General features: G+C 33.6%; 3 protein-coding genes across 3 annotated transcripts; 2 read left to right on the forward strand and 1 right to left on the reverse strand.

Annotated features, from left to right (window-relative positions):
- The first annotated feature begins 402 nt into the window (after positions 1–402).
- LOC110669498 (transcription initiation factor TFIID subunit 12b) lies at positions 403–8,101 on the forward strand. The gene is made up of 9 exons (XM_021831189.2): positions 403–1,260; positions 2,363–2,581; positions 3,636–4,214; positions 4,387–4,461; positions 4,727–4,805; positions 5,534–5,598; positions 5,991–6,026; positions 6,106–6,350; positions 7,614–8,101. Exons 1-8 carry the CDS (start codon positions 592–594, stop codon positions 6,286–6,288), a joined length of 1,905 nt encoding a protein of 634 aa, XP_021686881.2. The 5' UTR covers positions 403–591; the 3' UTR covers positions 6,289–6,350; positions 7,614–8,101.
- Positions 8,102–8,494: 393 nt separating this feature from the next.
- Positions 8,495–11,549, forward strand: LOC110669525 (ubiquitin-like protein ATG12). The gene is made up of 4 exons (XM_021831227.2): positions 8,495–8,869; positions 9,016–9,074; positions 10,948–11,047; positions 11,204–11,549. Exons 1-3 carry the CDS (start codon positions 8,836–8,838, stop codon positions 11,005–11,007), a joined length of 153 nt encoding a protein of 50 aa, XP_021686919.1. The 5' UTR covers positions 8,495–8,835; the 3' UTR covers positions 11,008–11,047; positions 11,204–11,549.
- Positions 11,550–14,399: 2,850 nt separating this feature from the next.
- LOC131181529 (transcription factor MYB3-like) lies at positions 14,400–15,624 on the reverse strand. Its single transcript, XM_058150083.1, has 3 exons — positions 15,364–15,624; positions 15,117–15,246; positions 14,400–14,937 (listed from the first exon to the last, which is right to left on the reverse strand). The coding sequence occupies exons 1-3, from the start codon at positions 15,497–15,499 to the stop codon at positions 14,601–14,603; spliced, it is 603 nt and encodes a 200-aa protein (XP_058006066.1). The 5' UTR covers positions 15,500–15,624; the 3' UTR covers positions 14,400–14,600.
- Between the last annotated feature and the right edge of the window lie 6,512 nt (positions 15,625–22,136).

Here is a 22,136-nt window from a genome sequence, read left to right on the forward strand (position 1 = left end):
GATAAATAAATAAATAAATAGGTAAATCGTAGATAGATTAATGGTATTTTTGATTTTTGATTTATTAATTTTTTTTAATTAATTATTTTTTATAAAATTTTATATTTAATAAAAATTTAATATAAATAAAATTAAAAAATTTAAATTTATATAAAATTTTAAATTAAAAATTTTAAATTTATATAAATTTTAAAATTAATTTAAATAATAAAAATATAATTATAAATAATTTAAAAAATAAAAATAATTTGAGTAAAATTAATGTGTCTGTTCATATTTGTAATTATAAATATATATAGCTTTGTATATATTTCTATACAATCTCGTCAAGCCACGCGTGTTTGGCTTCAGACTCTTTCTCGAGGCCAAACCCACATTCGCACGTGCGACCGCACCTCTTATTCACTTACGCGTACGGCCAAGGTCTTCCTTGCCCCCCTCCCTTCAACAGCTTTCTTTCTTTCTCTCTTTTATCGGTGAATTGATATGAAAAATTGAAAATTTGGCTGCAACTTCGATTAGCAAAACCCTCATTCACGAAATAACAATGGATTAACACCTCTTTAAAACCCCTCCAAAAATTCCCTTATAATGGCTGAAACTGCAGCTTCTTCGCCTAAACCTATCCCGTCTCCAAATCCGATGGACCCATCACCACCACCTCCTCAACCGCAACCACAATCACAACCACCGCCCACGGCTTTAACAAACTCGAACTCCAACACCACACCTCTAACACCACCACAACCACAAGTACCAACACCAACAACTACCATGTCAAATTTACCTCAAAATCCACAAATGGCATCTGCTTCTCTTGACCCACAAATTTCATCGCCTCCTCTTCCCTCTCAACAGCAACAGCCATCGATTGTACAACAGCAGCAGCAACAGCAACAGCAACAACCCCAGCAGCAATTGCAACAACAGAATGTCACAGCCATGTCGAGCTATCAAATTCAACAATCCCTTCAAAGATCTCCTTCTATGTCTCGTTTAAGCCAAATTAACCAACAGCAGCAGAATCAATACAGTGGCGTTTTGAGGCAGCAACAACAACAAGGGCTATATGGGCAAGTAAATTTTAGTGGGTCCGGTTCAATTCAACAGAATTTGCAGCAGAATTCGCAGAATCAGCAAATGAGTGGCGCCAACTTTTCGCGGTCTGCACTTCTCGGGCAGAGCGGGCACTTGCCCATGCTGACTGGGGCAGTGGCTGCTGCAGCAGCGGCTCAAGCTCAATTGAATTTGTTGGCCTCGGTATGAATTGGATTGCTCTTTTGTGTCCTAGCTTGTGTCTACCAGAATTCAATCTCAAATTAATTGAATTGTTCGTTTACTTTTAAATAGTTTATATTTGTTTTTGTTGGTTTTGTGATAAAATCCAATATGAATTTTTGAATGTTTTATGGTTTCAGAAGTTGAGTTTTTGTAATCTTTGAAATTGTAAGTTTTGCTGTATAGATTGATATATGCTCTTGTTTGCGTGACAGTTTCTTTAATATAAAATGCAGTTTGTTATTACAATGCATGCTCTTGAAAAGGTTGTTAGGTTCAAAATTTCTCAGTAGTAGTTGTTGCTTTCAGTATTGATATGAATTCCTTCGTGTGTGTGTGTGTGTGTGTGTGTGTGTGTACGCACCCTTCCATAAAGGGTGGCCCAGTGCATGAAGCATCTCCCATTTGCGCACGCACATGCATGTCTATCCAAAAAAAAAAAAAAAAGGAGTTAGTTTTACGTGTGAAGTGATCAGGGTACTTATCTAACAATTAATCTTTGTTGAAAGACAAGTAATGACAGTCTGCTCGATTCACTTTGCAATTTCTTGGCTTGGCGTAAACAAATTCTTTTACATGGGGACTAGTGATTGAATTATGTATTCGTGCTACCAGGTTTATTTTTGCTTTTGGACTTGAAAATTGGAGTGTTTATGTTGATTGGGAGTGATAAGAGTTTGAAAAGTTGCTAATCTTAGCTTAGTTGATTGCATGCTTATATATGCTCTTTTGTCAACTGGTTGAATTTTCATAGTCGTTGGAATGGATATGAATGAACAAAGTTTACATATTGAAGGTTTTATTGCTATATGTTTGATGTGACTGATGTGAGAAAGTAAAAGTGGAAACAATGATTATTTTGGAATTATAATTTAACTGCACGTGAAATATTAACCAAAGAATACACTAGCTAATGTGTACTTCCTTGATAATTTTATAACTAGATTTTGATAGGATCATTAGAATTTGTTTGTCTGAGAGATATTGTAATACATTTATGATTGAGCTAGTAAAGGAATTGTGTTTTATTGGTTTATGATGAAAACAACAACATTCTCTAAAACAAGCGAGGTTTTGTATGCAGCCAAGGCAAAAAGCTGGGTTAGTCCAAGGGTCTCAATTCCATCCTGGTAATTCTCCAGGTCAGCCTTTGCAAGGAATGCAAGCTATGGGAATGATGGGGTCACTCAATTTGACATCACAACTAAGGCCTAACGGTGCTCTTAGTTATGCCCAGCAAAGGATGAATGTAGGACAAATAAGACAGCAACTGGCACAACAAAATCCACTCACCTCTCCTCAGGTATCGTTTTTTACAATAGCATCAGTTCATTTTTCTTCTTGTTGACAGATTTGGTGAAAATTGATATCTGTAAATTTTCATCTTTTTATTGATATTGTTTCATTTCATCTTTTCTTGTGAAATTGCTTTAAGTTTATATTTTGAGATTATGGTCTGTCTGATACCAAGTTTCTTAATATTGGTTGACCTGTTATCAAATGAGTCCATTCCAATGTTTGAATTTTACTTTATCTTATAATGCTGAAAACTCATTATATTTGTGTTCTTTTAATGAACTTATTGAACATTATTCTGTTTTCCATTCTGGTTCTGTTATATTCAATCGCTATAGTTTGATAGTTGTTATTTACAAGGTTCTATATGATGGTTAACTAAACATTTCACTAGCTGAGAAATTTGGTTATTAACCTTGGGGTATTTCCCCCCATATTCTTTGGTTAACCGTAGCCAGATTATTTTGAAATTTGAAAGTGATGACATTAGCCTTGTTTTGCTGGTGGTTCCTTTTCCTGTGATTACATAAAAGTTTGTATTATCACTAAATGGTTTTGTTGCAATTGCAGCCCAAGGTGCCTAGTGCTGTATATATCTCTAGTAAGCATGTAATCAGACTTCTTCAAAAATTATTTTAGCATTCTTTAATCTGGTTGGGGCACTGACTACTGAGCACTTTCATGTCAAATGTTGTTGATAATCAGCATATTTTCATTTATTATAGCTACAAGACTGTGCTAGAACAAAGTGATCCTCTTTTCTGAACAAAACCTTCTTCCTTCCCTTCATTCTTTCAACGCATAGTTCTATTTTGCAATTGTAACTTTTGACATCATTATTAGAATCTGAAACATAGGTAAATGAATTTTCTGGATGCTATCTTTCGTGCAATTTTTTTTAATGTATTTTACATTCAACACTGGTGAACCTAGTGTCTAACAAAGCTGAATGGCAAAAAAAGGATCCTATAGCTGACCCCAACTAGTTTGGGACTAAGGCTTAGTTGTCGTTGTATTTTACATTCAACTTTTGACTGTCTTACCATCACTAAAATGTACAGGTTCAAAACCTATCAAGGACTTCATCACTGGCATTTATGAGCCCTCAGCTATCTAGTCTGGCTCAGAATGCACAACCAGCTATGATGCAGAACTCTTTGTCACAGCATCAATGGTTGAAGCAAATGCCGGCAATGTCTGGCCCAGTCTCACCTCTTCGTCTTCAACAGCACCAGAGGCAGTCACAGGTTCTTTTGCAGCAGCAATTGGCTTCATCTCCTCAGTTGCACCAGAATTCAATGGCATTAAACCCACAACAATTATCCCAGCTGGTACAGCAGCAGCCGCCAATGGGGCAGCAACAACTGCAGCAGCAACAGCAACCACAGCAGCAGATGCAACAACAACAGCAGCAGCAACCACAGCAGCAATTGCAGCAACAATTACCCTTACATCAGCAGCAGCAACAGCAATCTCCAAGGATGCAAGGACCCATAGGCCAGAAATCTCTTAGCTTGACAGGATCACAGCCAGATGCAACAGCGTCTGGTACAACTACACCAGGGGGTAGTTCAAGCCAAGGAACAGAAGCAACTAATCAGCTACTTGGGAAGAGAAAGATACAGGACTTGGTTTCACAGGTCTCACCAGCAATTCACTGTTGTCTGTTTATCAGTTTCTTTTACTGTTATATTGTGCTTTTTGTTGCTTTTCTTGTTCTTATAATGATAAATATGTTACAGTGGTTGTCTTGCTTTCTTATTCTTATGATGGTAAATATGTCACAGTGTTTTATCCTCTGGATGTGCTCAGGTAGATTCACAGGGGAAGCTAGATCCTGAAGTTGAAGATCTTCTTTTGGAGATTGCTGATGACTTTATTGATTCTGTGAGGCTCAGAAACCCACTTAACTTTCTCTGTGTGTTTGTGTGTCCTTGATCTCTACTAAAAATATGAATGTGTCCAGACATGTGCTCATGTACACCTGTGTATGGGTGAGCACACATGTGTGCATGTTTATTCAGTGCATAAATTTGCTTTTATGGTTTGTGACGCGCTACTGTTTCTTCAAAATTTTACTGCAATAAATATTACATTAAACTTATCTTCATACTTTCTGTACAGAGACTTATTTTCTTGTTTTAAAATGCAGGCGACTATGTTTGCATGCAGTTTGGCCAAGCACCGAAAATCTTCAATTTTAGAGTCCAAGGATTTATTGCTACACTTAGGTTTGTGCCGCACCGTGTGCATTTTTATCAGTGTATTCATGTTTTGCATAGAGTATTGGTGTCTGACATAAAGATTTAGTCACTGATTTTAGTGAATTTATCTTGGTTGTCTGATTAGTATTCTTAATATTATTAGGGTTGTAGGTTCTTTTGTTGAGATAGAAAAGGAATATAATCTTGTAGAAGAGAAGATGTGTAGTAAAAATGTTTGTATTAGTTGTCAGGACTTATGGTCCAAGTCAAAGATATTATTATTACTAATATCATTTAGTTCATAACTTTGTTTTGTTAAATTGTTTGATATTGTATTTTTTTTTTTCCTTCTCATCTTCTCTTGCAATTTATCAGATGATTTTTTTGCTGGTAAATTTTTTACATCTTGTGAATAAAGGCCAAAAGAGCGATGAGACCATGGTAGAGACACCTGTCTATTTTTCTCAAACCAGTCATCAACATACAACTAGTCTTATTTACAGACAAATAATTGTTTGAATTGGATACAACTAATGTGTTGTAATTGCTGCCCAAGTTCTTTTCTGGCTTGCAAGTTAGGCTGCCTTCTCTCTATCTCTTTGCATCACTTGGATACCAGTAGCAATGTAGCATAGATCGTGTAAAAGTTGATAGACTAAACATAAGAGTGGCAATGATACATTTGGTTATATTATCTTCTTCTGAGGTGAGACAAAATAAGTTATGAAAAACTAATGCATGAAAATCATGTGCAGAGAAGAATTGGCATCTGACAGTTCCTGGATTTTCAACTGAAGAAAGAAACTTCCAGAGAAAACCTGTAAGCATTTGACCTTTTCTCCAAACATTTGTAAACTTGTGTGTCATTTGGTTTTATTATGTCAAATAACCATTGGAGATAAAGTGTAAGCTTAGTAAGATGAATTTGTATGTACTCCAAAGTTTGTATCATACGCTTGATTTTTCAAATTTTGATTCATAGTTCCAAAAAATAATAATTATAATCATCTCCTTTTGTCCATATGAGGCTCATAAAGTTTTTATTATAATGGTTCACTTAATTTAATTGGTGCTCATCTCTCTCCCTCCCTCCTATTTGCAGTCATGTTGGGCCATACTGTTAAGATGGTCATATTTATGCAACTCATTAGCATTCTTCAACTAATAACTTTTCAAATATGCAATTTGACATCTTGAGTTCAAAATTTGCAGTTATCAAGTGATCTCCATAAGAAGCGTCTTGATATGGTAAGCACAATCCTGTACATGTTTTATTTGATTCCTCCTACGGAGTGCTAAAACCTCTTTACACTGCTCATCTGGTCAGATTCGTGCATTGAGGGAGTCCTCACACTCAGAAACAAATAATAATAATCCTAAAGAAATGATGAGACAAGGGCTTGGCAACCCAGTTGTTACTAACAATCTGATAAGACCTTCACCAAGTTCAGAGCAGTTGGTTTCACAATCAAACAGTTCTCAAATGCTGCAGCAGATCACACGATTTTAATGGATATTTCTCATTTCTCACACTGTCTCCTTGCTGATTGGGTATAACATGAACCTTTGTTGGTAAGTGTTCGTGCTTTCATGTATTTTATGTTTCTCCTATGATCCCTACCCTCACACACACACATCCGAAAAAAGAAAAGGAATTTACATAGCCATAGTGGGTGCAGGTGCTGTGAATGAAAGATGAATATGCTATCTTGAAATAGGACTTAGTTGCTATCTATGCAGGATTATGGAATTTTCTTTAATTTTATGAATTGAATGTTTAAAGTATCCAATTATTGTCTCAAATCTGAATCCTGAAAATCTGGTCCAAAGGGGGATGAGAATTACATATGTAATTTTACGTTCCAAATTAGTTATGGTAACTGAATTCTTTGATGCAACTAAAGATAGATGAGAGAGAGTATCAAATCAGAAATTCGATGATCTGGTTAAGGTAGTTTTATGTGTTTGTAGTCATATCTGATAAATAGTTTTTACTGATCTGGAGACTGCTTTGGTGTGGAAAGTTAATTTTGCGATGGCACATATCCAAATAGTTCCCTTATCAGAGTTATATGTTGAGAAGTTTTGTGATGAATTACTCATTGTAGGTTTTCTATGAAATCTGATGACTATCATCTGCAGAGATTTGAGAAATTTGATGAATAAAAATATCTTGTTATAAATGAGGTGAATGCACATTCATGGGACTATCTATTAACTTAATAGGTGGCACAAGAACTTTTGGATCAAACTTTTGATGCCTGTTGATGATGAATATTATATATTTTGAGGACTTGTTTTTGGATCAATGCTGACTTGACATGGTCAAAATTTACCTATTCGGAATGCATTCTCACATATATATTGTTTTAGTAAACTAATTGGAAAGTGTTGAAGGAGAAAATGCATGGAGAATATTTGCATATCAATTTCTTGTTATTTTTGACTTTGTTAAGAAAACCCAATATCATGTTTCTTGGTTTTAGATGAGATGAACTGTTTATTTTGCTTGATTTTGGATCTGCATGAGTGAGCTGGTGCCCTGTGTATGGGTGTGCATGTGTGTGAGGGTTTTTTTTTTTTTTTTTTTTAATATGTTATTACAGTTTAAAGTACTCCAAGCATGTGTTATGATGTGGTTGGAAGGATGTGACAGGAGGAGAGGGAAAGAGATTTCATTCGTGTCTGTGATTGAAGAACAATTTTGTCTCAGTAGTATGGATTTCTTGATGCATTTACCTAGATTTGAACCACTATTGCTCTATATGTGTAATCTATCTTCAACTAAAGTTTCTTCCATTGCTGCTAACCCTTGTAATAACCGCTTTGTTTCAGAGTTTGGAATGACAGAAGCATTAGCTGTGGAGGCAGACGTGTAATTATTTGGCAAGCAGTAGAGACCTGAAAATGGGTTGAAAAGATTGCGGCAGTGATCATCTAATTTATAATTATTGTTGATGTATGATTATTTGATCTTGTGCTTATCACCACAAGCGTATACTTGGTGCAGTTATAAAGGAAGAAAGGGATATTCTTGGGGGAGAGTCAATGGGCACATAAATTTAGATGTAGCCTCCAGGCCCCAGTTCAAGCTCTTGCAGCTTAAAGCCTAAAGTGTAAAATGGAACTTGGGTTGGGTGGCATGTCCTGTAGTTATGTGCTTTATTGTCTATTAATTATTGCAGACAGCTTGCTTTTTTTTTCTTTGTTTTTTCTTAGGTTCAGGGTTGGTTATTCCTTGTATCTCATTAAATTTCATAGTTTTCAGGGATTTGAGAATCTTTCTTGCCCTAATAGATGACATTACCATAAACTTGCTCTAATTTTCTCTAATTATGTACAGTCTCTCACCCTCTTTCTTTTGCGCATTAAGTAGTTCTCCCTTTTGTCATGAGCTGAAGCTCTTCTATTTCAATTTTAGTTAAATTTATTGAACTTTGTATATTTTAATTAATAATTTATATAAAAAATATTTTTATGAATAATTTATATTTTAAAATGTAATAATTTTATAAAATATTTAAAATTTATCTATTCGAAATATAATATATAAATTTTGTATATATATATATATATATATATATATAATTATTTATAGTTAATTAATTATTTATATAAATAAATTTGAATAATAGATATTTAACTCGTACAATTCAAATTCTGACCAATCTCCGCGGCAGGTACCATCTTAACGGCTAGCACGCATGAGCACGAACACTAGCTAATTAAAAATTAACTAGTCATATATTATTTTTAACAACTTCAATTCGATGAAACTTCCCTTTCATATTATTGGAGATCAAACAACCCATCGCAAATCACCTTTTTTTTTTCTGTTTCCATGAAAAAGAATACACTTTTTGCATATATAAAAAATTTAAAAATTTAAATTTATAAGCTCATATCATGAAACAAATATATATCGTCAACTAATTATTGGTTCACTGAATTGCTGCAGATATAAATTGGAACATTTATTGAAGTAACAATAAGAAAGATGATCTCAGAAGTAACAGCTAGCAACTCCACAAACGACATCGGAGCTTTTGAGGGATAAATGGTCGCTGAGTCGCCGAGTTCTGTTCGAAAAGGTGAGTTAAGCGATCATTTATTGACAAAGATACAATTAATTATGGTTAATTGTGGATTTCAATCTGTTAGTCTATTTAATAGCGCTTGGTAGCTGGGTTTGTTAACTACTTATTAAAATCTTTTTTTTTTTTTTTTTTTGATGCAGTGATTGTTCAATTAAAAGCAACTGCTGATGCTCCTATACTTAAGCAAAACAAGTTTAAGGCATGTTCTTTCATCAATATTTAGACGGAAGTTTATGTATTTAATGTGTATGAAGCAAATTCTAGTTAGTGTTTGTATTTCTGTTTGTTTATATGCAGGTGGGTTGCTGAAATAAGCTTAAATTCAGATGCCCATTTAAGCATTAATCTAAAGGGCCTTATAAATATAACGAATTGCTGTATTTTTGGGAAGACATTACAATTTGAATCCTATTGGTGTTCTAATGTATGCTAATCTAGTGCGTACCTGCAAACTAGTCGACTTGAATTGTGTTTTCGACTTGTAAATTGAGTACATCTTCGCAAAAGCATGAAACTTGAAGCTTAGAAATAATTGGAATAGCGAATCCCCTTGTTGAATTGCAAACCAAGTTAACTATAGGGTTTTTGCTCTTCTTTAAGAACATTGGACTGTTAGATATTTGACCGAGAAAAGCATAGTCAATGGGACAGGTTGTTGATTCTTTTGTGACAAACTCCTTCTAGAAAGAGCCTTCAGAAATTTATTTTAGAGTAGCAGTGATTGGAAGTCTTCACTTTTCCTTTCCTTCACTTCATGTAACAGCTGGCTTAACTGATCCTAGGACTTATTTTTGTCAACTGAAACTTTTTTCAGTTTCCTGATTATCCTTTAACATGCCTGGAACTGATAAATTTGCTAAGGTGATTGACTTTTTGCGGAGACAACTTCACAGAAGGACAGTGGTAGCTACCGTAGCTTGTCTTTGATGCTTTTCTTCATCTCCTCTCTCTCTCCAAAAAAATGTCCAATCTGTGGGCCTTAGAATCCTAACGTTCTTTCTTTCTTCCATTTTTTTTTCCTTTATTGTTTTGTTAGTTTGCATACATGGACAGTACATTCTCTCCAAACCCTGATGAATTGGTTATTGATCTATTTAATGTAAGTTTTGTGTTTTAATTATTTTGTTTCCTTGGATTTTATGTTCCCTCTTCAGTTATGGGCCTTGGCTGTGAACAGATAAATGCTATACAGAAAAAGATTACTTAGTGAAAATCAGATCATCTATAGTCATAGAATACCATCTGGACATGTGTTGAGTGAATTTTATACTTGTTTCTCATTTCCTTCTTTTGTCCTTAATGAATGCAACCTGAGTGCATTAGAATAGCATTGATGAATTACAGCGTTATGTTCATGATGAATTATGAATACTGAATTGCATATAGTAGAGAGACACCTTGTGTAACTTATATGTTTATTCATTCATATCTTGGATTTGGATAATAGTTTCTTAAATATTCTAACACCTTTAAGCACCGAATGCTCTAGTAGTAGGGAGGGGAGGTGGAAATATGCAGTAGTTCACCTGAAATAGTTGCTGGTTTTCATATGCTATCCCTGACTGACTGCCCATTAGATAAGCCATGTGGACAAAATTTTCATATAAATGAAAGTAGATTCTGTCTGACATTGTCTGTGGTGCATTCACCTAATGAGTAGATTCTGTCTGACAATGTTTGTGGTACATCCACTTCTGATGTCTTTTCCTATTATAAGTATTTACTATTTTGTATTCTCCTGATAAACTAGCTTAGTACCGTGTCATTTCATGATTTACATCAACAAAATGAATGCGTGAAGTAATAGCATATGAGTTTCAAATTGATCTATGACAATGGATTAAGTTGGTTTATTTGTTGATGAGCAGAGTTCTTTGGAGTATTTGTGAATTTTCTCTTAGTTTTCCATCAAATCCCAAGAGTTTTAAATTTTTGTTTTTTGGTTGATTTATTTGATAAATGTTTTCTGCATTAGGGGTGATCTCTGTTTGCTGAAATTCTTCCAAACTGGCTCAATTTTGATATTTCATTTTGCATTTCTCCATCTTATAACCATTTCTACTTTGATGCAGAACTTTGGCGTTGATGGTAAACTGCTGATCAATTGTGCTTGTTCCATGGCATGGGGCTAATTATCACTCAGGGATATGATGTTTCTGCACTTTTCATAATGTAAGAGCCTTCTGTTGTTACATGGATTATCAATATTCCCACTTCCTTTGCTGGTTTAATGAGGGATAAGATGAATTTGTTGTAGTAACCTCCACCGAATCCTTTTCTTCCTTCTCATCAATGAATTACTAATTTGCTTGGTGTTTGCTTCTGTAGATTTATTCATACAAGAGCACGTGACTTGTGGATAAACTAAAGATTTTGATAATCCAGATGGGGATTGAAAATGGAAGATCCCCATGTATTTTACACCATTAATATATCTCACTTAGACTGCTCACTTCGTTGCCTTTATGAATATTCGGGCTACTGGGTTGGAGCACTTTGAATCATTGACTTGTACTCTCTCACATTATTCAATTAAAAATCATTTGGCCTCCCAACCTTTTAAATGCAATTTGACTTAAAGATGAGTGATGCTTTAACATGTACTGTTTGTCTTTGTTTGCTCAAGGATTCTTTGGGCTGTCAATGCCAGCTATCTATCAATTGTTAGATTAAATGCTCTCTTATCTGTTAATGTCTGAAGGATGACTATATGGTGGACTTGAAATGGTCATATGTAAAATTTGTGGTGTCACTAAATTTCAACCCAGAATGATCACTGGAGAAACTAGATGAGTGTTGCTGGATTATTCTTTTGTGCAAATTTGTCCTCACTACTCACCCGTATGAAATGCTGCTTGAAATATGAATATATTTAAGCTTGTGGGGCTCCATGAGATAACGTGATATCTGACAAGAACAATTGTTGTGTCATTTGGTTGGTGAGTACATTAAAATCCATATTTCTATTGCTACGGTTGCCTTGTGTGTACATTGTACCAAATGATACCAAAGTTAAAGAATTACTTGATCAAATAAGGAGATCTAAATTTGTTGCGGGTATGTATAATTTTAAGCTAAGCTCGTTTAGTTTAACGACTAAAAGCATATCATTCATCTAGTAAACTCAGGTTTGAGTATTCACTCATTTGATCTCCTTATTGAAAAAAATAATTTTATTTTTATTAATAACATATATTATTTGTCACGATATTTTTAATGGTAATCCTTAATTATATTTTTGTTTTTATTAATCATTTATAAATTAATATTAAATAATATATAAAATATATTTTTTAATTAATTTAATTAAATATAATAATCGAATCAAATATTTCCATTTGTTTAAAATATTTAATTAATTAAAAATTCAGTTGGATTAAAAGAATACTCTGGTTAGCATGTTCTTGATATTTCACTTACAAAAGGAAATCTAAGAGATTAGACAAATGGATATTACGTAATGCAAGTTGTGGTATAAAGATTTTGTTTGAGGGAATGGAGATTGTACTGTTTCTTTGCCCAATTAAAATTGGTTCTAAATACATGTAAAGTGAACTGTCATTCTTTATTATATAATCTGTCTGGCAGGACCACTGAGTAAGGTCATAATTAGCTAATCTTGTTTATCTGAATTGACTAGCTTGTACGAGATATTGTCACCTAGCTTGCATCTTCTGGCATGGTCTGAGCAACTTCTTGCTTCTGGAATCTTGCTATCTATATGGTATTGTAGTTACCACTGCAAGGAAAAAGAATTAATCTAGATTGCCTTCTCTAAAGCTAGTTTTCAAGTATAATAATTTCTCATATTTCCAGCTTTGGGTGAAAAAATATGCCGAAAACAAGATGTCTATGATGCAGATGATGTTCAATCATGAACTAATAAAACAAAGCAGTTTTCAGTAATTCGAAGTTTACAAATTGCCTCTAATTATACAATTTACACTCTTGAAAACCGCTTAGATTCATTGAGTCTTTACTATGCATGCCTGATATCATCTTGTGATTGTCCAGTTTCTCCTCGAAAGTCCAAAATGAAACAATAATATTCCTTCCGCTCCTATGAATTCTTGGCTGCATCTTGAAAAGCATGACAAAAAGGTTCTCAAAAAATTCTTGATTAATTGTTTCTTGAAAGCAATTTCACTCAGATATAGTATAACATGGGGAGAAAATAATGTTAGCACATTTTCCTTGGAAAAATGAATTAAAGGCCAATTAGGTATACTTTTTTTTGTATCATCATTGACTAAAGTGAGGCCCTAACACCTAACCCTTTTTTCTTGTCACACCCAACTAATCATTAATTACTATTTTAGTTAAAATTATAGCGAGTTCTATATAAAAATTTACCTATTTAGCTTTCTATTGGTCGAGTGTTTTTATATCCGTCATAAAAAGGTGATTTTTCATGTGTCCACAATCATGCAAATATGTCCTTGTTTTTTAATTATTTACTATTGATGAGGTTTATTTTCAGTGATCCTTTGATGATAGCCACATAGAATTTATATACAATAAACAGAGGTGATTCTCCATTGTTAAACCCTCGATGATTAAGTTAGAACTTTAAAATTAAAGAAAGTGTATTTGAAAACAAGAAGAGAATTCTCATCCTGTTGATTTCCATTCCCATTGATCCATTGAAATTTACTCACTAGTGAGTTTTACTTTGTTTTCCCCCTTTTCTTCTTGGCTTGAACCTTAACAATATTTATATTTGATCATCTCTCTTGTAATTGGTCCAGTTATTGCTTTCTCAGGAGATAGAAGGTTGAAACATGGCCGCTATTCTTCTTACTACAAGTCCAATCTTATGATAGTCCAGTTAGGAACTATATATGCTCTTGTTGGAGTAGCTGAATATGCAGCAGAAGACGCTGTGTGCATATTTAGTAAAAATTAAAATTTATTCAGTGGTTTCTTGGAAAAATTAAATAATGAAATCGATATATATACAATAGTTCCATTGTAATAAAAATTTATAATAAAATTATTATATACACATCAATTTTACCAAGTAAAAATTTGATTTCTAAAGGTTTGGACGTGTGATTGGATTAGGACAATGTCTTTTTGCAGGAGATTTTGAAGCCAAATGCTTAAATGGGGAGATCTTAATTCTGATGCTCAATGAAATGAGCATAATATTTCGGATCGATATTAAAAAATGTCCCATATTAAAGAAGTCGTTTCTCTCAACTTCGTTACCGCTTTTTTATTGAAAATAAGGGCACATGTACCCATATGAAAAGCTAAATTATTTTTACCCATATCAACTGTCCATCATTCTTTGCCATCTTCATGCCGCACTTTACATCATCAAAGAATCTGCACAACCCATGGAGGACTAAACTCCAAAAACCTGCAGCCTATAAATGCTTCCCATTGCACAATTGTACTCTCTTCATTCCTTGTTTACTCTATTTTTATTGCTTTTGGTCTAAGTTGACGCAAATGATTAATGTAAATGGAAAAGCTAGGTAGCTAGCTAGCTAGCTAGAGCTAGGTGAAGAAATCCCAGTTCAGAAAATGATAGGCGCTAATCAAAAGGCATTGTTATACAATTTTCAGCTCTTATAAAAGGAAAACTCACATAATATCAACTCTACTAAATTAATGAATAGATTACAAATTGCACAGATCATGAAATTTCTCAAATCATATACCATGATTAAGTCTGCACTCTCTGCTGCACCAAGATTTCATGGAGAGTTAAACTTTTTTATGACATGCCAGTGAACCCCCCATCCATTTCAAGGAAATGGTTCATCCACTCCAAGTTCAAAGGATCTTCATTGGAGAAATCAAAAAAATCATCTACATTAAAACTGGTATTGGAGTCGTCACCTCCTGTATAATTATTACTCGATGTGTTCTCTTCCCTCCCCTCCACAATATCCACCTTCTCTGTTGTCCCTTTGTCATCTTTGGATTCTTCTCCGCTTGAAGCTCCACTTTGTTTCTTTTTTTGGCTTATTTTCTTGCACAAATGAGAATTCCAATAGTTCTTGATCTCATTATCTGTCCTACCAGGTAATCTTCCAGCTATCAAGGACCATCTATAACAAAATTTTCAAATGAGTCAAACCCTGCAAATCTTTATTTCAGCTAAAATCATCCAAGAATCAGAACTTGTACATATATATAGAACTACACAAGAACCCAACTAGATAGATAGCAAATATGAGAAAAAGAAAACTATGAGCTTTTATATATATTGTCATGAGGGATAATTAACCTATTTCCTAGTAGTTTATGAAGCCTAAGAATCAAGTCCTCTTCTTGGTCTGATATATTGCCTCTCTTGATATTTGGTCTCAAATAATTCAACCACCTTAGCCTGCAACTCTTACCACACCTATTAAGGCCTGCATAAATTAAAGGTCAAAGACCCATCAAGCTTCAGATCAAAATTTAGGGTAATTCAATTCAGAAACTAGGTGTTTCTGCTTGCTTAGTGAAAATATATGAACATGAACGCATACCTGCTTTAGCTGCAATTGTCTTCCATCTTTTTGCACCATGGATTGCAATAATCTCAGCTAATTTTTTATCTTCTTCTGGTGTCCATGCTCCCTTATTGACCTCTTTCTTGGTTGGCATATTTGTCATGGTTTCCATAGGCTTATCTTCTCTTTTTGTCTGTCTAGTGGGGGTGAAAGAGGGAAAGAGGGTGTGTGTTTCTTCTCTAGGGTACTGTTTAGAGTCACAGTGACATCTAACCTTCTTGGTGGGAGAGAAGAAGCTCAAAGACTACTTGTATATATATGTGTGGGGGAAATATAAGAGCTATGGTCAATTCCAAAAAGAAAGTCATCATTAAGCAATGAGAGTTGTAAAAAGTTTTAACAATACAAAAAGGCAGCTAAAAAAAATGGTATTTTTATATTAATATATTTTAATTCATAATATTTAAAATGTTTTTAAAATTATAAAATTTTCAATTATTTCTCAAGATTTTGAGTTGAAATCATAATTAGAATTAAAAAACAAATATTCTTTATTTAATTCATTAGCTCAATGACAATACATTTATACATTGCATTGCATGAAAGCAAAAGAATTATTGAATTCATTGAAATCCAATAGTAATTGTTGAAAAAAATTTATTTAGCATCTTGTTACTTAAATTGAGTGTAAAAAGGTGATTTATCAGTATAATTTTAACCGGTGTTATTTATGTTATGTTTTTCCTAAACTTTTAATTAATAAAATAGCTAAAAGTAATGTGTGTTTTAGGCTAAATAGGACATGGAGAAAGGATTAATAATGGTGGGCATTAGGTTTAAAGATTAATTGTTTTATTTAAAGATTAGGTAGAAATAAGGGAAGCAGCCGCTGGACTTATAATTTGGAGTGGCATGGCGTGCATGCAGATGCAGGATCTTCTGAAAATGGCGTAAATGAACAATAATGTTGCTAATCTCTATATACACCTTTCCTTCTTCATCAAACCATTAGATTTGCTTACCCCACATTTTTCATCAGAACCAACGGTCTGATTTACATAGATGAGGTGAGAGGGCATGTAAGGTTTCGTATGGTGATGCTGCAGGGTAACCTTTTGTTTTACAATTGGCATATTTAACTGACAGTGAAAGAGAAAAAGATAACATGCTCATTCTGAAACATCACCTGTGATAATGTAGTGGTTACAAACTTAGAATTGTTAGATCGAATTTCAATTGAAGATGAATAAAAAAATTGATAAAATCCTAAATAATAATAATAATAACTAAATGATTAATGTTGTCCCAAAATAATCCAAGATGAGGTGAATTGGACTTAATTAATTTTTCGGCCCTTGCTTGTAGCCTAATGAAAAATTGTGACTTTATTCAACTATGTGCTCTCATATATATAGTGAAAGTGATATGTGTTTCAAGAATATGTCCCTAAATTACAATTTAAGCCTCAATCAATATTTATAGCAATTTTTAACATAATATGCATAGAATTTAAATTACACAAAAGTAAAGAAATTAAGGTTAGAGAAATCAAACACAATGATTTTTATAGTAGTTTGGCTTAACTAGCCTACATTCACTCTCTCAAAGAACCTTCTTTGAGTCTTATCTCCACTATTTGCTCTTTTAAAGGCAAGAGACCAAAAGCCCTTTACAACTTTTTCAAAACAAAGCTTTTACCAAGATAGCTTGAACCATTGACAAGTGCTATCTCAAGCACTCACACTCTCAAGCTTCAATAGGTGCCTGTACAACCTCTCTTGAATGCAATTTAATGTTTAACACTCACTCTCACTCAATACAAATCAAACTATAAAGAAGAGATGAGTTAATTTGCCAATGGTAGCTCAAACACTTTAAAGCTCTTTAATGAAAGCAATAAGTGAAAAATTAATATTGGAGTGCAATTGTAAGCTTTCATCAAGTGTAAAATGAAGTAAAAAAAGTGTATTTATAGTCCCAAATCATTTTAAACTGTTTGAAACCTTTTTGGAACGTTATACACTCTGTTCTAGGTAAAATAGCCGTTATTTTGTCTTTTTGTACGAAGTTGAGCAACTCTGATCATTTAGCAAGCTAATGAAATTTTTTGCGATAGTAGTAAACTAGTTAGCAAACTAATATTTTAGTAAATACATTAGCAAACTAATATTTTAGCAAACAAGTTAGCAAACTAATTTACCAGATGCCTGTTTCAAATTGTAATATTTAAAAATCTAATTTAGACCTTAAAAAAAAATATATTCCAATAGCAATATCCAAGGTTATGATCAGTGAAAATTTTATAAAATAATTAAAACAAAAATTAATTTTTGATCTTCAATTGACTAAAATTTTCATCTATTCTTTTTACACAAATCCTAAGACTCAATTCCTAACTCTATAACTTTCATACCTTTACTTCGAGTCTTAGCTTTCATAATCTTATTCTTTCTCAACTTGGATTCATCTTGAGATGCCTTTGAGTGCTCATCCTCCTTAGATGAAACCTCAAAGATTCTTCATGAGTAAGAGAAAGAATCTACACATCACTTAAAGTTGAGTTAGATAGATTCTAGTTAAGTTTTGTTATCATCAAAATCAATGCTCATTTTGAGCTGCACGGGGTCAACAATCTCTCCCTTTTTGTTGATGATAAAACTCAATTGAATCATCAATCAAGAATAAATAAAAGTGTGCGTAAGTTTATGTATAACCAAGCATGTTAGTATGCGGAAATTACTCCCCCTAAATGTATGCACACAAGTTTAAAAAGTAAAAGTATTAATAGCTATACAAAACTTCCCCTGAATTTATGCTACAAGAAATATTCATGAGATATCCACAGTTTTAATATGCAAAAAGTTAAACTTAATAGTTTGCACACATAAGCCATAATAGTTTGCATACACACTTCTAAAACATAAGCATACATCCATTTTTAAAATATAAAGCACACATCCATTCTCCCCCTTTTTGTCATCATCCAAAAAGGAAACAGGAGATATTAATCCAAAAAGAACCAAGTAAGCACAAACTGAAAATCAGTAAGGTAAACAGTAGCAAACTTAAAAACCATTCAACAACAGTAGTAAACATATTAGTAAACTAAAAAAGAAGATCATTTTCTAAACATTAAGCCTTTTGCTCCTTCGAATAGCTTTGGAAGGCACCATCTTCTTCTTGAAGGGTTTAGCAGCAGGTGGCTGAGAAACTTGGTCAGCCAAAGGCTCATGCTCCTGTGACTCATCCTCATCAGATGGGCTTTGAAGGGCAGCAGCCAGAGTCTGATATGGATTGGACACTGTAGACTTAACTCTTTTCTTGCTCTTCTTAGCCTGAGAAGCTTTAGCTGCAGAAGGTTTAGGTGGAGCACTCTCCTGCTGATCCTTTAGAGAGTCTTCCTTCTTCTGTGTAGACTCAACTACAGGTTCTACAATTTGTTCACTCTCAATTTCAATAGTAGGCTCAACTGCAGATTCTAAAATCTGTTCCTTTTCATGCTCTACGACAGCAGTAGACTCACCAAGCCCAGTACCTCCACACTTAACATTACCATGATAAAAAACATGATCATCATGAGTAGAAGGGTCACCTGCAGGTACATCAGTCTCAACTCTGGTTGCAAAATCAGTTTCTTGTGCCTACTTAAGATCTGCAATCTGTTTCTTTAACTCCTCATTTTGAGTAAGTAAATGACTTACTTTGTAATCAACAATATCCACAAATTTTCTCAAAAGTTCAATAGACTGATTTGATGTACTGAATTTCTCATTAATAAATGTTCTTAGCCCTTGAAGCTCACTCATAATCTCACTTTGGGAATCTGAATCAACTTTAGCTTTAGAAGATCCACCTTTTTCAAAACATTTCTTTCTTCTATCATTATCAGAATGAATTTCTCTAAGCACCATTAAATCTGCCCTAGAACTCTCCTTAGAGACATTTATATCCAACTCTCTAAACAAGGCAGTTAAGAGGTGTACCTAGGGTAATTTACCAATCCCATAAGCTTTACACATATTCTTGAAAATTAGATATGCCAAATTCATTCTTACTCTGTTAACAATATGCCATATGATACACATATCCAAATAACTCAAATATCCATAGCTGCCAGATTTAGGACAAAATATATAATTCACCATACTGTGAATAATCTTAATATGCTAAAAGGCTTTAGTGCTAGTGGATTTTTCACTAGTGGCAGTGTTGGCAGGAAAAACTTCACTTTCAAATTCAGTCAAATTAAAACTTGGAACTCTAGCAACATCTCTATGAGCAGAGATTCTATTTCCATCATTCGGCAATTTTAAGGCTTTAGCAATCAACTCAACAGAAATGTCATATGCTCTGTCATTCAAAGAAACCTTAAATCTGTCTTCTTCATCAACTACTTTTAAAGTTCTATAGAATTCTTGGACCAGTCTAAGGTAGTAAACATCAGTGCATTCACAAACATTCATCCATTCTTGAAATTCAAAAAGTTCCTTAAATTAAAAATCAACCTGATCAAAATTGTCCCATTTAATGAACTTAAAATCTAAAAGCGCTTTGTCAACAACAGAGCCCGATGATTTTGAAGCACCCTTTTCTCGCTGAATGTCAATCCCACTCACTTTCCTTCCCTTTTTCTTTTCTGGTGTCGTCACCGCAGGTTCGACTTCCTCAGATGGGTTAGAGGATACACTATTGGACTCAGTTACTGGTGTTTTCCTCTTTTCTTTCAATTTCTTCTTTAATGCGGCAACAGGGAGTTCTTCAGATGAAGAAGAGGACGGCGAGGCTGCAGCAGTAGGGTTTTTCATTTGGTGAGAGCCATAGATGGTGAACCAGAGGCGATGAAGAATTGGGAATTTAAAATGGGTTCTGGCGCAGTGAGGAATGAATGAGGGATTAGAGTTTTAAGTGATGATTAGAGAGTGAGATAAGCGCTTTGATGAAAATAGGTCAGTGTTAATGAAAAAAAAATTGGTAAGAGTAGTACCATGAATCAATGCAGAGGAGAGAGAGAGTCGGGTATGGCGAGAGAGAGAGAAAAAAAATAGAGTGTTGATAGGTAAAGGTTTCGTGTAAATGTGGGTAAGATTGATTTTTCTTGAGTCCCGCACTTTCTCTCTTCTAATTTGTTTTATTTGAATTTTATTTTTATTTTAAATGTGTGTGTGTGTGTGTGTATATATATATATATATATATATATATATATATATATATATATATATATATATCTGACACAGCGAAGCAAATGTGAATGGGTAAGTGCATTGATTGGCAGAAAGTTCAAAGCACAGTCACTTTTTGGCTTAAAATTTGAACAGTACACGATACAGCAAACTAATTTTAGGCACGCAACAGTAGCATATAACTTAGTAAACTAATTTCATGAGTACAAAAATAAGTTAGCTACTGTTATTTAGAGTTTTCTTAGCAAATTAATATCACAGCAAATTACTCATACATTAGATAATATGCAGATATATTAAATCTATATGAATTGAATTTCAAGCAAGTAGTTCACTCATGCCAATTTCCCTTCTAATTTTGCAAAAAGTTTCCTCATTAAGTAGTTTTGTAAAAATATCTGCAAGTTGATTTTCAGAGGCAACAAATTCAATTTTGATATCTCCATTTTTAACATGATCTCTAATAAAATGATGTCTGATCTCAATATGTTTTGTTTTTGAATGTTGGACTGGATTTTTGATCAAGTTTATAGCACTTGTGTTGTCACACCTAATTGGAACAAGATTATATTTTAAACCAAAATCTTCCAATTGTTGTTTCATCCATAAAATTTGAGCAACACAACTACCAATAGCTATATATTCAACCTCAGCTGTAGTCAGAGCCACTGAAGTTTGTTTCTTACTATGCCAAGAAACTAGCGCAAAACCAAGAAATTGACAGGTACCTGAAGTACTTTTTCTATTTAATCTACTTCCTGTAAAATCTGAATCACTATAACTTACAAGATTGAATGATTTACATTTTGGATACCATAAACCAATTGAGTGTGTGCCAATGAGGTATTTGAAGATTCTTTTAACTGCACTTAGATGGGATTCTTTTGGACATGATTCAAATCTTGCACACAAGCAAACACTAAAATGTATGTCTGGTCTAGATGCAGTAAGATACAAAAGAAAGCCAATCATACCTCTATAAAGCTTTGTATCTACTTCTTTACCTTTTTCATCATTGTCCATTTTAATTATTGAACTCATAGGAGTGCCCATGCTCTTCAAATCTTCCATTTTAAATTTCTTCAACATATCCTTGATGTACTTTGATTGATTTATGAAGATGTCATCTTTCATTTGCTTAATTTGAAGTCCAAGGAAGAATGTGAGCTCCCCCATCATGCTCATCTCAAATTCATTCTGCATAATCTTAGAAAATTTCTTACAAAGAGATTCTTTAGTAGAACCAAAAATTATATCATCAACATATATTTGCACAAATGAGCATATCATTATGATGCTTCTTAACAAAAAGTGTTGTAACTACTTTACCTCTTTGGAAATCATTTTGTAAAAGGAATTTACTAAGCCTTTCATACCATGCTCTAGGAGCTTGTTTTAAACCATATAAGGCTTTAGTAAGTTTATAAACATGATTTGGATGCCCATGATTTTCAAAGCCCGGAGGTTGTGCAACATATACTTCCTCATCAATATAACCATTTAAAAATGCACTCTTGACATCCATTTGATAAAGCATAAAATCCTTGTAACATGCAAACATTCTAATAGCTTCAATTCTAGCAACCGGAGCAAAGGTTTCATCAAAATCAATACGTTCCTCTTGATTA

This window comes from Hevea brasiliensis, chromosome 1, assembly GCF_030052815.1.
Source record: "Hevea brasiliensis isolate MT/VB/25A 57/8 chromosome 1, ASM3005281v1, whole genome shotgun sequence".
Lineage (NCBI taxonomy): Eukaryota > Viridiplantae > Streptophyta > Magnoliopsida > Malpighiales > Euphorbiaceae > Hevea > Hevea brasiliensis.